Here is a 16,221-nt window from a genome sequence, read left to right as displayed (position 1 = left end):
GTCACAATTTTTGCGAGTATATATTTGAGAATGTGAGAATAAACCATAATCATCCATCCATCCATCCATGCAAATAAGTAGTAAGTAATAAGTTTACAGTTTATAAAAAAATACGTAATGTAAAAAATAAGTAATGGAAAACAAAACTACATTTTCAACACCAGCTAATGAAAAAAGAATGAAACCAACTCACAGTTGTAGTATATTAAAATCATTGCACAAAAATGCAGAAGGGACACAGTATGTTCTGCTTAATTTAAAAGGTAAAGAAAATACTTAAAACATTATAAATAACTCCAAAATACACAGTCAGGCTAAATTGTATGCAGTTTGCATCAACACAAAGTTATGTAATATTTAAAAACCTCTCCAGGGAGTCAATTATCTTTTACAAAAAGAACAGTTAAAAATGAGACAAGGTACCCCATTTCACTGTATGCTTAGTCTGATCATTTAAATTCAAGTGGTAACTCCTGAGAGCCAGCTAGATTCGAGTACACCACTTTAGCTTTGGTAAATAAACTCTTAGGTCCTTGTCTTGTAAAAAAAACAAACTTGTGTTTTGTATCATCCTTTTTAAAAATCTTTATGAACTGCCAGTTCTTTGGGTAACTCCTGTCTCTCTACTGCTGCAGAGCGTGTCGGTTCAATTCCAGCTTCCTCCTGCCACATGTTGATGTGTCTCTGGGCAAGGAACTTAACCCCAAGTTTCCTACTGTTAGTGTACACCAGGCCTATTCAATTCCTTTGTCTTCTGGGCTAGATTTGAAAATTCTGAGATGCCACTGGACCAAAGACCCCTACTTATTATTTCTCGAGACTTAACTCCAAATATGCTACCACCTGAACTAATTCATAAAAATAAATAAAGGAATTCACAGTAAAGGTTTTAGAATAATTTATTCATGAGCAAAATAATTCAAGTGCATTGCAAATTTTAGCATTTGGTCCAAACCTTGACCAGAATGTTTTTAACAAGGCATCTATTCACCACACATAATGTCCCTTCAAGAAATGCTGTCCCAGAGACTCGGTGGGAATTTTAAAAACTCTCACAGCAAATACGATTTAAATGCGTTTTTGCAGCGTATGTTGGGTCAGTCAGGGGTGGGCCAGTCAAAAGGGGTCTGTGGGCCGGATGTTGGATGTTGCCCCCGCTAATTGAATAGCCCCAGTGTATACTGTAGGTGTGTGGATGTGTGTGTGTTTGTGAGGGGACTTGGGTGAATGTGGCTCTGATGTAAAGTGCTTTAAGTGGTCAGTATGACTAGTAGGGCGCTACATCATATCAGTCTATTTACATAGGAAAGAAGACGTTGCCATTAAAATAAAAACTGGTTTTCACAATAAAGTTAGCATTTTCAAATGTTCATATTTAAGTTCCAAATTCAGCTCAGCCCCTTTATGGACATTGAAAGTGCAGGACATGGTCTGTGGGCTGTAAAATGATCTGATCGTATGTTTAGACATTGAGCAAGAAGTACGAATGGTATATTTAAATACATTTTCCACACTATATATTTTTGTTGTCCAACTCTTAAATAGTCAGTTATGTTATTTTAGGTGGATTTCCATTGCAGCACATTAGATGTATAGCTCAAATTTGATGTTATTAAGTCACCTTTATTCCTATATCTTCTTGTAGCTTTGTGAACTCTCAAAGTCAGATTCTCCCTTTTTTTGCTGAGCCACAATGCCCCCTTAAGGTCCAGAACTTCTGTGAATGTTTTCAATTCCGTCCGTACATCTGTCCATCTATTGTCTTCAGCTTTACACCCATGATTTAATCTTGGGTCGTGGGTATAACACCCCCAGGATGGAAACCCAGACATCTCTCCCTGTGACACTGTTCAGTTCATACTAGGGGATCCCAAAGCATTTCCAGACCAGAAGGGTTACATAGTCCTTCCAACAAGTTCCAAATGATGTTTCATATATTTTTATTCAACAATGTGATTACAGAGAGTTCAGCATTGTTACCGAACACACATGCCTAGACCTATTTAGAGCAATGTAAGTTTATGTCAAAACACTGTCAGAACTGCACACTTAGTTGTTCATGCAGCAGGTTTGACCTTTAACCTGCCCTGTTTTGGATAATGTTGTGAACACAGACCTGGTCTGCCCAGGGGTCTTCTCTCAGTGCTATATGCCAGCAAAACCCCCTTAAGGCAGCCTTATGCGATGACAGAACCACCTGAACTGACTCAGAGTCAATGCAGATGAGCAGTAGCTTCACATTATGCTTCTTAAATTGCATTTGCAGTTTTTGAAATATGTTTCTAAATACATTTTCAACCTTCACGCTTGAAAAAGGGAATAAAATAAAAATTTGGAATATAATGAAAGCATGCAAAATATTATTGATGTGCGCTGCATGCAATTGTCTGCCTTTCATCATTCTTTGGCTGCTTTGCAGCATCAGGAAAACAGAGGGGGGGGGGGGGGGGACAGCGCAAGTTAGCATAGAGAGACAGGCGGTCTCATCAGTGACGGACTCACCAGCTGCGTGGACAGAGCCGTGGCGCAGAAAGAGGAGAGAAGAGGTAACACGGAGGAAAAGCTGCATATAAACTGGAGGAAACCACACAAGAAAGAGGGAGGTGGGATAAACAGAGCGATCACAGAGGAGGGAGAAGTCATTCAGAGCAGGGAGAAGGAGAACGCTGGTACAATCAGACAAGGACTCAGAGAGAGGAAGGCACACGGAGAAGCCTTTCCTAATGGAGAAAGAAGCCGGAGTGTTTGTACAAAGTGGAGAAGAAGAAGAATAAAAAGAGGAGGAGACTGAACCTGACCAAGGGCTTGACTGAAATAACAGAAGAGAAGGAGGAGCGTGAGGGCAAGTTGACAGATTTGATTTGGAGAGAGTATTTTTAGAAAAGAGCGAAGACATGACAGGAATACTAAGATAAGAGATGCTCTCTCTAAGTAGCGGAGAAAAACTAGGGAGGAAGAGGGAGGAACGAGAGACGGAGCAAAGGCGGTGAGAGATGTTGAGATCAGAGTGTCACTGAGTGGATTAGCCCTGCTCTGGTTTCCCATAGAAAACCTCTGTGCATGTCTGTGAATATGTATGAATGCCTTCTTTTAAATGTGGAAGTGTGTTGTATGTCTGCAACTGTGACTGTGGGGTTGAGAAGATGATCCAAAACTACTTGGTGGATCCCTGAAGAAGCTAATAAGACTGGCCAAAGCTGAAGAGCATACAAAGTGATAATGCACAGTGGGACAGAAAACAAATGAGCACTGAATACCTCTAATGAATTAAAGCTTGTACTCATTGCTGAAAAGATTAATAATAAAGTTTGGCTGTACACCTCTGTGAGCCTAATGAGCTTAAAAACACAAAATCAAAACTCCAAAAAAGGGGAAAGCTGGAACAAGGCAACCTCTGCTACAGCTGACCACACCAACGAATCTCTCACCCCTATCTCCTATTGTCATCCCTTCTTACATTTGTTTTTATCCTCCCTGCTTAGCCTATTGCATTTTGTATTCTGTTCTTTTCTTTCCCTGTCTCCTCCTCTTCATCCTATTCTTTCCATTGCTCTCTCTGTCTCGACATCTCTTGCTCACTGTCACACTAACTGCCATGAGTGCTGGACTCACTCATGTAGAAGACGCCTTGCTTAGAGCACATTTGCCTCTCTGATTTGTCTCTTCTTTCCCAGCTGACTTGAGTGATTGGAGCAATTCTCAGACTGAGACTAGGAAAGAGGACCAACAAGTAGTTGCTGCTGCTGAGTGACGGGACGACAATTTTAAACCACACAACGTTATTGTGAGGGTACATTTCGATGTGCATGCGGCATTATTCTGGTTGTGAGTGCATGGATAAATAAGGGTCATGCGGCCAAAACCATATCCATGTGTGGATTACTGTAGTGGATTTCTCCTGGAGCTACATGTTGACCCCAGTCCCTGAGGCCTGGCTAGGAAATGAAGCCTCTCCTGCAGTCGTAGGAGCGCTGTGGACAGCAATGGCCCTGCAGAGGCACTGTCTCCAGAGGGGATCCCCAGCCATGATCAGAAAGGCTCACAAGCGACTTCACACAAAGCCAACATTGGCTCAGGTCACATCCACTCTGTTGTCAAGGACGCGTCTACACGGCCTGCGGCATGTTTGTGTCCCCAGAGGCTCTGTTGTCCGCCGGGCCTTCTGGCTGCTGGCCATGTGCACCTCCCTGGGGTTGCTGTTATCCTGGTCCTCCAACCGACTGCTTCATTGGCTCTCCTTTCCCACGTACACACGGATCCACACTGAATGGGCCAAAGAACTTGCCTTTCCTGCTGTTACTATCTGCAACAACAACCCAATTCGCCTCTACAAACTTACAAAGAGCGACCTGTACTTCGCTGGGCACTGGCTTGGCCTGCTGCTGGCTAACCGAACAGTGAGACCTATGGTTCTGGACTTGATGCAGGAGGACCATCTGGCTTGGTTCAGAAAACTCTCAGACTTCAAGCTCTTTCTGCCACCCAGAAATTTTGAAGGAACCAACCTGGAGTTTATGGACAGACTGAGCCACCAGCTGGATGAAATGCTTCTGTCATGCAAATACAGAGGAGAGCCCTGTGGAGCTCACAACTTCTCCTCCGTAAGTCCAACTTTGTGTGTTGCGTTTTCTGGAAAATATCTGAGAACGTTGACAGGTTACACTAAAACAGGACACTAAGAACTCTTTTATTTAAATCATTTTACACTTCTCACTTTTCTTTCAGTTTTTTAGAAACCAAATCTCTATTATTTCAACCTGAACCATATTTGAAGGCAAAAGTTGTACAGATTATTCCAGCATAAAAAAGAATAATTGCATTATTGTTTAAAGGGACATTTGCTTTGTTTAGCCATGAAAGGATTTCCAGGACCATCAGAAAACGTGTAAAGCAGGAAATAGGACTTGACCTGGGTCTTATGAGTAGATATTCCCTGATATATATAAGATTGATCAACTATTGGCTGGTTATCATGTGTAGTTAAAAAGTAGTCGTCAGAAACCAAACTTAAAATGTTTGTCATTTCTCATTTTGCATTTTTGTAAGGGCACTTTATCTTTTGGTCTTTTCTGTCCTCGTCACTACAAACTTAGAGACCAGTGACCCAGTGACTCTGGAATAGAGACGCTTACCTGTGTAAGTTAAGAATGTCCAGTTCAGGATATTTCGAATCTGAGACTGAACTGAGTCAGTTAAGAGTAAGAATTTGCTAAGAACAATTCACAGTTCAAAATAAATTTAGGCCATGCAGCTACAATAAAATAATACACTATATAACATCAGTATCACATAGTCTGTATTAGTATTGTGATTGTGACACACATAACTTACTCACCAATGACGTTCTGAATACAGCAGTCTCTATCAGTTTTTTTTTTTTTTTTACTAACCAGCTTCTGTGGCTTAGCCTCAGTTGCTATTTCATCTATTCATTGACTAGATCACAAAGCTATGATGGACAATTAATCATCTTAAAGCTTCATCGTTTGTTTCTCAACACAGCAGCGGTCTTCATTAAACTCACATCTTGCTTCTGCTGAAGTCTTGCTGTTTTTATCCATATCACTTTGGTGAAGTGCTATGCTAACATTAACATGATTACTTTTTATTTAAATTAACCTTGTTGATAATTTGCCATGAAATATTTAATTGAGTTCCAGTTAATCATGTATGGACCAAACATACAGAAAAAGTTGTCCTGCATTGTAAACTTAAAGCTTTGCCTTGATCATTGTAAGATTTTAAAACAGGTGTTTCAGCTGTGTGCTGTACTGCTTTCCTGGGATTTAGGAACATCTGGACCATACGATCTGTCAAAAATGCTCAGACAATGTCACATGACACAGACAGAAGCAGTGTCTTTCACTATTAACATTATTCTGAGGTGTGAAAAAGATCTATAAGGCTCTATAATACAGTTTTCAAGCCATGCACAATAAACTAGGTCATCATTTTTAAAAACCGATAACGCAAAACCCAGCCACACAGGTGGCTGCAGACGAAGTAAACAGGTAGCTATAGTTTTTCTCCTGCCTTTAGTAACTTAAGTTAAGTTATTGTCTCGATATGCTGGTATGCTGTTTTCTCATCAAAATATGAATACAATCCTAAACGTTGTGGGGATGTTTACAGAATAGTTAATTAGGTACACCTGTCCAACTGCTCGTTAACACAAATTACTAATCAGCCAATCACATGGCAGCAACTCAATGCATTTAGGCATGTAGACATGGTCAAGACGATCTGCTGCAGTTCAAACCGAGCATCAGAATGGGGAAGAAAGGTGATTTAAGTGACTTTGAACGTAGCATGGTTGTTGGTGGTCTGAGTATTTCAGACACTGCTGGTCTATTGGGATTTTCATGCACTACCATCTCTAGGGTTTACAGAGAATGGTCCGAAAAAGAGAAAATATCCAGTGAGCAGCAGTTCTGTGGGTGCAAATGCCTTGTTGATGCCAGAGGTCAGAGTAGAATGGCCAGACTGGTTCGAGCTGATAGAAAGGCAACAGTAATTTAAATAACCACTTGTTACAACCAAGACATGCAGAAGAACATCTCTGAACACACAACACGTCGAACCTTGAGGCAGATGGGCTACAGCAGCAGAAGACCACACCGGGTGCCACTCCTGTCTGCTAAGAACAGGAAACTGAGGCTACAATTCGCACAGGCTCACCAAAATTGGACAATAGAAGATTGGAAAAACGTTGCCTGGTCTGATGAGTCTCGATTTCTGCTGCAACATTCGGATGGTAGGGTCAGAATCTATGTTTGTTTTTCCAGCTCAAGTAGAGGGTCCTGCTCTTTCTATCCTCTTGTCTTGTCTTTTTGCCATAACAGAAACACTGCCAAATGATAAAAACAAATAATTTCAGAGTGAATGGGAGAGATGTTTCTGCCTGCTTGAATTCAGGTATTGGTTTTAGTGCTACATCAATAGGGTTGTCATGTTTTTGTTCTTTGTTAGCTAACTTGTCACAGGTCATGTAATGATTTTAAGGTTTTGTTTTCGGTTTTTCATCTGATCATGACTGTTTTCCAGGTGGTGCTTGAGTTCATTCCTTAGGTTTAGTTATTTGAATATTTTTGTATTCTGTTCATGATGCATTTAAGTGTATGTTGTGTTACGTCTGTAAGAGCTTCTTTTTTTCTTGCATCTCTGCTCAGCTATTTCCCATTCTTGTTGCCACTCCCTGCCACAGTCAGTTTGTGATCTACTTCAATCAGTCCACCTGCTTCCCGCCAATCTGTCTACCTATCTGACCTGTGTGTGGCACTATGGTGGCACGCTGGTTTATACTGCTTTTCATGCCATGTCTGCTCTGTTGCTACCTAATAGACCCATGTTCATGGCTGTGTTTTTTGGTCATGCCACCACCTCCTTGACAGGTCATTGTCTATGTCAAGGTAAAACACTCTGTCATGTGGATCCTGATACACAGATTAATTTCCATTGTGAAGCCTGTGTTTTCTTATGAGCTGAGAATGTGAGCTGTATGTGTTGAGTATAGGACTGTGTTGAGGTTTTCCTGGCTGACTGTATAGATGTATCAAGCTGTTGCTGTAGAAATTGTTTGCTGAGATCAACCACTGCCAATCTTGAAAACTAAATCTGTTTCGTCTCTTCAAAATATCACCAAAACTGGTGAAAGCATAAGGATGGATGCTGCTGCAGCAGCCCTCCTATATGCACAAATAAGTCCCTATAAAAAATATTTCTATTTTAGGTTTCCATCAGTTTATCACATGGACAGTTTGTTGGGTATAGTCAGGTTTACTGTGCTAATTAGAGCAACATTGATTTATTAGTCATCCCTTCTTCCTTGCCTTGTTTTACCTTAAAGGGAGTCTTCTGCTGTTAATATGGCCTCAGTGGTTTCACTAATCTCATTATCCTCCTGCTGCAAGTCAGCAAAGACTCCCCGAGGCCCCTTCAGTATCACTGTCACTGTGAGACCAAAACAGAAGCAACAACCACATTAAATAAGATGCAGAGAACACAGGTGCAAATGCATAGAAGGAGATAAATATGAGAGTACTTTAATTGTATGTGCAAATTTGGATCATGTGACGGAGGAGTGAGTGTGAAGTCTAGTTTTGATTGCAGTTGGTTATCACCAGCTTTAAAGTCCAGGGAATGCTTTGAACTGTCAAGACGCAAGTAGTTTCAGGGGAGAAGAAGAAAAGCGTATATCTACAGATTGGAATGAGAGATGACATGCAGAAAAAGGTGTCTGGCTGGGAATACAAATAGGTCCCATAACTCTGGACAGCACCTTGCGTAGTGAGGTTTCATGTGCTGAATCTACTGTATCACAGAGAGCTAGTCAGGCTGATCAATAAATCTATTAAGTCTGTGCTATAGTTTATGATGGTCTATTTTGCTCCCGCATCTCCAGTAGTGATGTGCTCTTAGCTATCCCTCGAAGAGACCCATGAGCAGGGAATGACAGAGCAGGAAAAGCAAAACAAACTGTTCTTGTCTTCCACAATTAAAGTAAATGGCAACTTGGCAGGTACATCTCCACCCTGCTTCTCAGTGCTCCATCTAGGGCATGATAACTGCACCCACAATGACAAATTAACCACTGCTATAGGTTAGAGAGTAGCACTTAATCAGACTGGCAGGGAATGTCTGGCATCTGTGATGCAGCAACTCTGTGTTCATAAAAATCTCATAACTGCAGCGACTCAGTGGTTGCACAAAACTCTTACAGTTTGGCTTTAGGAGTTGTTTTTTTATTATTATTTTGAGTGATTTGAAGTTTAGTAATTTTGCGTTTCTTGCTGTTGATACTCTATGTGTATGACAGGTTTTGGGTGGAACAATGCATCTAGCCGACAAGACAATTCACAAGATTTTAGCTATACTTAGGTAAAACTCAGTACTTGTTATTTGTAAATAGATTAACATTTTTACAAATTATGAAACAATTTCTATAGAATCTGTAATCAGTGTAGAACATTCCAGTACAGTTTGATTATTCCACAGATTTAATTTTTTATGCCTTGCCTGTGTAACTCTAGAGTGGTTCTAATGAAAATAAAAGCATTGAAAATGTTCTTTCTTTGATTTCCCAAATATAGGACTACATACATCCCAAACTCTCTACTAAAATTGTCTGTTCAGATTTATCCAGTTCAGGTTTGATTTAAAATTTCAAATTTTTAACAAAAAATGATCAAATGTAGTCTAGACTCATTAAAGGCCAGATCTCACTGCTGTACGCCCCTTTTCAATCTACTACGTATTTTTCTGACATCTGTTAAACAGCTAGTGCAGTTTATTTAAAAAAAAAGAAAAAGATGAACACGTGCCTTTGGACATTTTTAGAAACAAAAATGGCCTACTTCACTCATGCCGACTATGACTTTCTGAGCTAGAAACCACTATAGTGAAGTGGTTTTGTGGGTTTTTCATATATTTTATGTTTGTTCCTGATTCTGCTTCAAACATAAATGGAAGATGTTAATGACTTTGAGAAAGGGTGTAAAAGAAAACACCCATCCATCCATCCATCTGTTTATACCACTTTACCTAGGATGGTCGCAGGGGATCTGGCGCCTTTCTCCAAAAATGTCTGTTGTCACCTATTGGCAGGGAATTCATATAATGGCATATTTGATTGGAATCCCAGAGAGTCTGTGATGCAGACACAAATACTGCATAAAATATCTAGTATGGGGTAGGAGGGGCCCCATCTCTTTTATCAAATATAATTTAATTTCATGTTACTTCACAACAAAGAACCCTGATTTAGACAAAACATAGCTCTGGAAATTTCTATTTCATTTGGTTTAATTGAATATAGGTGTCATTCGCTTTAAATGTACAGGTCCTTCTCAAAATATTAGCATATTGTGATAAAGTTAATTATTTTCCATAATGTAATGATGAAAATTTAACATTCATATATTTTAGATTCATTGCACACTCACTGAAATATTTCAGGTCTTTTATTGTCTTAATACAGATGATTTTGGCATACAGCTCATGAAAACCCAAAATTCCTATCTCACAAAATTAGCATATCATTAAAAGGGTCTCTAAACGAGCTATGAACCTAATCATCTGAATCAACGAGTTAACTCTAAACACCTGCAAAAGATTCCTGAGGCCTTTAAAACTCCCAGCCTGGTTCATCACTCAAAACCCCAATCATGGGTAAGACTACCGACCTGACTGCTGTCCAGAAGGCCACTATTGACACCCTCAAGCAAGAGGGTAAGACACAGAAAGAAATTTCTGAACGAATAGGCTGTTCCCAGAGTGCTGTATCAAGGCACCTCAGTGGGAAGTCTGTGGGAAGGAAAAAGTGTGGCAGAAAACGCTGCACAACGAGAAGAGGTGACCGGACCCTGAGGAAGATTGTGGAGAAGGGCCGATTCCAGACCTTGGGGGACCTGCGGAAGCAGTGGACTGAGTCTGGAGTAGAAACATCCAGAGCCACCGTGCACAGGCGTGTGCAGGAAATGGGCTACAGGTGCCGCATTCCCCAGACCTGGGCTACAGAGAAGCAGCACTGGACTGTTGCTAAGTGGTCCAAAGTACTTTTTTCGGATGAAAGCAAATTCTGCATGTCATTCGGAAATCAAGGTGCCAGAGTCTGGAGGAAGACTGGGGAGAAGGAAATGCCAGAAGTCCAGAAGTCCAGTGTCAAGTACCCACAGTCAGTGATGGTCTGGGGTGCCGTGTCAGCTGCTGGTGTTGGTCCACTGTGTTTTATCAAGGGCAGGGTCAATGCAGCTAGCTATCAGGAGATTTTGGAGCACTTCATGCTTCCATCTGCTGAAAAGCTTTATGGAGATGAAGATTTCATTTTTCAGCACGACCTGGCACCTGCTCACAGTGCCAAAACCACTGGTAAATGGTTTACTGACCATGGTATCACTGTGCTCAATTGGCCTGCCAACTCTCCTGACCTGAACCCCATAGAGAATCTATGGGATATTGTGAAGAGAACGTTGAGAGACTCAAGACCCAACACTCTGGATGAGCTAAAGGCCGCTATCGAAGCATCCTGGGCCTCCATAAGACCTCAGCAGTGCCACAGGCTGATTGCCTCCATGCCACGCCGCATTGAAGCAGTCATTTCCGCAAAAGGATTCCCGACCAAGTATTGAGTGCATAACTGTACATGATTATTTGAAGGTTGACGTTTTTTGTATTAAAAACACTTTTCTTTTATTGGTCGGATGAAATATGCTAATTTTGTGAGATAGGAATTTTGGGTTTTCATGAGCTGTATGCCAAAATCATCCGTATTAAGACAATAAAAGACCTGAAATATTTCAGTTAGTGTGCAATGAATCTAAAATATATGAATGTTAAATTTTCATCATTACATTATGGAAAATAATGAACTTTATCACAATATGCTAATATTTTGAGAAGGACCTGTAGATGAATACAGTTTGCATCAGGCTTGTTCAGAGCACATAAATCAGGCTGTAAGATTAGTTAAAAACTTGACATCAATATTCAATCACATTTGTACTGTTTTAGGATTTAACAGAAATCATGTTTTTGTTAGCAGTTTTTGGGATCGTATTTTCAGGTATTCCTTCTATTTTCATTGTGCAGCTGGAGTTACCATTCATGTCACATCCAATGCTTTAAGACATTCTGTTGACTTTCTTTCTTTACTGACTACAGACTAAATGAACAGATTGACTGAAGTTTATTGTAAAGCAGTACCCAAAGCCTAGTGTAGAGGGACCTGTGATGGAGAATTATATACATCCTGGTAATAATGAGGGCTTTGACCTTTTCAGTAGGATTATGGAAAGCAACACCATAAGCTATTGATTTGGACTGAATGAGTAAAACAAAAGTTGTTGTCAGATGGAAGCTGTAGCTCAAACCAAAGCAATCACATTAACTACAGGTTGCTGCATACCGACCATTGTCATCACTCCTGATCCAATTTCACTGAAGCTCACCTGGTTTATTTTATTTTCTCCAACTTTCACACACTGAAGCAGAAATTGCTTTAATTTGAATGACCACATTGCTGACTATCACTGTACCTACAGTGCCTTGCGAAAGTATTTGGCCCCCTGGACCTTTTCAACTTTTGCCACATTTCAGGCTTCAAACATAAAGATATAAAATTCAAATTTTTTGTGAAGAATCAACAAGTGGGACACAATCGTTAAGTGGAATGAAATTTATTGGATGTGTCAAACTTGTTTAACAAATAAAAAACTGAAAAGTGGGGCGTGCAATATTATTCGGCCCCCTTGCGTTAATACTTTGTAGCACCACCCTTTGCTGCAATTACAGCTGCAAGTCGCTTGGGGTTTGTCTCTATCAGTTTTTCACATCGAGAGACTGAAATTCTGGCCCATTCTTCCTTGCAAAACAGCTCGAGCTCAGTGAGGTTGGATGGAGAGCGTTCATGAACAGCAGTCTTCAGCTCTTTCCACAGATTCTCGATTGGATTCAGGTCTGGACTTTGACTTGGCCATTCCAACACCTGGATATGTTTATTTGTGAACCATTCCATTGTAGATTTGGCTTTATGTTTTGGATCATTGTCTTGTTGGAAGATAAATCTCCGTCCCAGTCTGGGGTCTCTTGCAGACTCCAACAGGTTTTCTTCCAGAATGGTCCTGTATTTGGCCCCATCCATCTTCCCATCAATTTTGACCATCTTCCCTGTCCCTGCTGACGAAAAGCAGGCCCAAACCATGATGCTGCCACCACCATGTTTGACAGTGGGGATGGTGTGTTCAGGGTGATGAGCTTTGTTGCTTTTATGCCAAACATATAATTTTGCATTGTGGTCAAACAGTTTGATTTTGGTTTCATCTGACCAGAGCACCTTCTTCCACATGTTTGGTGTGTCTCCCAGGTGGCTTGAGGCAAACTTTAAACGAGACGTTTTATGGATATCTTTGAGAAATGGCTTTCTTCTTGCCACTCTTCCATAAAGGCCAGATTTGTGCAGTGTACGACTGATTGTTGTCCTATAGACAGACTCTCCCACCTCAGCTGTAGATCTCTGCAGTTCATCCAGAGTGATCATGGACCTCTTGGCTGCATCTCTGATCAGTCTTCTCCTTGTTTGAAATGAAAGTTTAGAGGGACGGCCGGGTCTTGGTAGATTTGCAGTGGTCTGATACTCCTTCCATTTCAATATGATTGTTTGCACATTGCTCCTTGGGATGTTTAAAGCTTTGGAAATCTTTTTGTATCCAAATCCAGCTTTAAACTTCTCCACAACAGTATCTCAGACCTGCCTGGTGTGTTCCTTGGTCTTCATGATGTTCTCTGCGCTTTGAACAGAACCCTGAGACTATCACAGAGCAGGTGCATTTATACGGAGACTCGATTACACACAGGTGGATTTTATTTATCATCATCAGTCATTTGGGACAACATTGGATCATTCAGAGATCCTCACTGAACTTCTGGAGTGAGTTTGCTGCACTGGAAGTAAAGGGGCTGAATAATGTTGCACGCCCCATTTTTCAGTTTTTTATTTGTTAAAAAAGTTTGACACATCCAATAAATTTCATTCCACTTCACAATTGTTTCCCACGTGTTGTTGATTCTTTGCAAAAAATAAAAATTGTATATATTTATGTTTGAAGCCTGAAATGTGGCAAGAGGTAGACCAGTTCAAGGGGGCCGAGTACTTTCTCAAGGCACTGTATTGACGAGGTCATGTTACTGCGTAAAGCGCTGAACTTACTAATACATGTTGTTCTGTTTCCTGAATATTGTTAGTTGAAGCTGTAGCCATTGTCTAACACAGCTTTAAATTATGTTTTTTGCATTGCAGACAAAACAAATGTGTCAGGTATTTATGTAAAATACAGAGCAAGTAAACGCAGAAGCATTGATTGCATCTTTAAGAAACATATGGAAATGCTTTGCTTGACCTCAAATCCCACTATTTGCTACTTTGTATTGCATACAAACATGCTTTCCTCTCAATATATGCACAAAACACACAAATAAATTCAAAAATCTACTCGGAGGACTTTCAGGCAAAAACGCCCACTTTTTCTGGTATCTTTTGTATTGTGAGTTAAGCTAGGATTTAAGATGCTAATGGAACTAATATTGAGAAACAGCCTTTAGCAGAGAGTAATGCAAGTAACACTACAAATTCAAAGATTACCTTAGAGTTGCATCAACAACACTCTGACACAAGGTCAACAAAACAAAAGTTATATATTATTACTGCAAGGAGCTTCTGTTGAAATTGCACTGCATTGCACCATAGTATGTTTAATTTTAGAACGGTTGAAGATCAAGGTTCAATAGAAATTTTGAGTTTCCTCCTTTTTAAATATATCAATATCATTTTCCCACTGAAGGCCAGGTTAGAGACTTCCTGTGTTTTTGTTCTGGCAGACTGTCTTCTCAATTAACCTTCCAAATAGCTCCTTGTAAGACTTTGTTTTTTGTTTAGTTGATTTTGTAACATTTCAGTCTTTGATGAGGTTCCATTAACATTAATGCAGTATAAGAATTCCTCACTTTATTTAGATTTACATCACTTGGCAAAAAGGTAGTTTGTTTTTTTACTCTGAGAATCAGAATTTTAAAATGGCATCGCCCTATCTTCTGCTATGCTATTTCTGCAATAGAGCAGAAAAGATAAGCTGGCCCCTGGATCTGCTGGTGACTTTGGCATTTAAACCAGCCCACCAGATTTGTTCCATATAAGGCGAAGAGGGGGGAAAATTGATTCTTAAATACAGTTTGCAACTTTAACTCAAGATGTCCCTTAATCTATGACGCAGCCTCTTTAAACCACTTTCACATGATAGAGCCTAAAATACACTTTGTATAACAATTAAAATATTTTAAATTACCTTTTAATTAGATGGTCTACAGTAGGAGTGTTCAGATGACATGAGGATGTTGAAATTTACATTTCCTATTAGATTTCATACAGTAATTTATGCTATTACAAAGTTGAACATATTGTGCAGTTAAAATATGACATGATATGAGTCATCTGTATATGTTTGATTAGTTTTTAAGTTATTATGAATAATTTTAATAAATTAAACGGTTCAATCAATCTGTAATTTGACGTTTATCATAAGTAATAAGAAAATTACAAATTCTTTTTACATCTTTTAAATGAAGAAAGTAACAAATTTTGTAACTGGTAGAACTTTGTTTCCATTTATTAGAGTCTTGTTTATTTAAAAATTATTTGCACTATTCAAGTAAAGGGGAAATATGCAAAATCCACTTTTTTAGCCTTTAAATACATGTTGTTGTGTACTTGGTGTCTGTAGGAGTGCAGAAAAGTTGAATTTAGTCTCTCAAGGTGTTGCGTAAATATCTTTATATTCTGTTTGGGTCATATTTTTCAGTCCGTACAGTTTTCTCTATCATATGTTATCTTTTTACAACTGTTTTGTCACAGTATTTGCTGCGGAACAGCTAAATAAGAACATGGACCAATTTCGCGTATCTGCCATTTTTATTTCTCGCTACGATTTTGTAGTCAACGCTCAAGTATGCCTACGTTGAAAGAGGATAAGTTTGGTTTGGTTGTTGGGTGTATTAACCCACACAATTCCTATTTCCCCAGTATCAAGAAGGATTTGCTAAAATACTTCTTATTAAGGGGTCAGTTCCTTCTGTCTATGGAAACCACAGACACAGCAAAGCAGTAAGCTGAAAATAACACTAAGATAACAACAAACTTTATTTTAGACATGAATTTTTTGTGTGTTGATATGACGTTCTGTCCATTGTTTTGATAGCAGTAGCATCGTGCCTTCTGCCTTTGTTAGTGCTGTGTGCTGCTTTTAGCTCCTTGAGGACAGAACCGTGCTGCATGTTTTGAATAGTGTTATTGCATAAACAGTTTTGCATTGTTTTTGCCATTTCTGTATGGTTTCTGCAGCACTACATAATTGATATGTAGCTACAACAATGGCCGAACGGGTTGAAGTGCAGCACTACTTGACCTGGAGGGGGGCGGGGTGTGAAGTGCCTCAGTAACATTTAAAGAGACCGCACCAAAACGAGTTGCTCTCACACACCTCCGAAAAGGGGTAAAAAATGAGCCTGTGGAGCTACAATAACAAGGAGTTCAGAACAAAGCTGAATGATTTAAGCGTGAAAAGGAGGGATTGAAAAGCATATGTCCCATCTAAAGGTATTGTAGGTGTACAAGGGCATAGTAATTTAGATGAATTTAAAAGTTGTGACATTTTCTAAAAAAGTAATGTTTGATAT

At 39.7% G+C, this 16,221-nt stretch overlaps 1 protein-coding gene across 4 annotated transcripts in view; it reads left to right on the top strand.

Annotated features, from left to right (window-relative positions):
- Positions 1–16,221, top strand: part of LOC124863703 (acid-sensing ion channel 2-like) — a 597,324-nt gene that overhangs the window by 399,558 nt on the left and 181,545 nt on the right. Inside the window, exon 1 of one of the 4 annotated variants that reach the window (XM_047358140.1) lies at positions 2,534–4,601. The exons of the other annotated variants lie outside the window; for them this stretch is intronic. Within the exon in view, the coding sequence (XP_047214096.1) occupies positions 3,909–4,601 (693 nt within the window). The 5' untranslated portion in view covers positions 2,534–3,908. Of the gene's footprint in view, positions 1–2,533; positions 4,602–16,221 lie in introns of those variants that run through there. 4 annotated transcript variants of the gene reach the window in all.

The sequence above is a fragment of the Girardinichthys multiradiatus genome, chromosome Y (genome assembly GCF_021462225.1).
Source record: "Girardinichthys multiradiatus isolate DD_20200921_A chromosome Y, DD_fGirMul_XY1, whole genome shotgun sequence".
NCBI lineage: Eukaryota > Metazoa > Chordata > Actinopteri > Cyprinodontiformes > Goodeidae > Girardinichthys > Girardinichthys multiradiatus.
The sequence above is the reverse complement of the archived record's forward strand: the minus strand, read 5'-3'. Positions and strand labels throughout refer to the sequence as shown.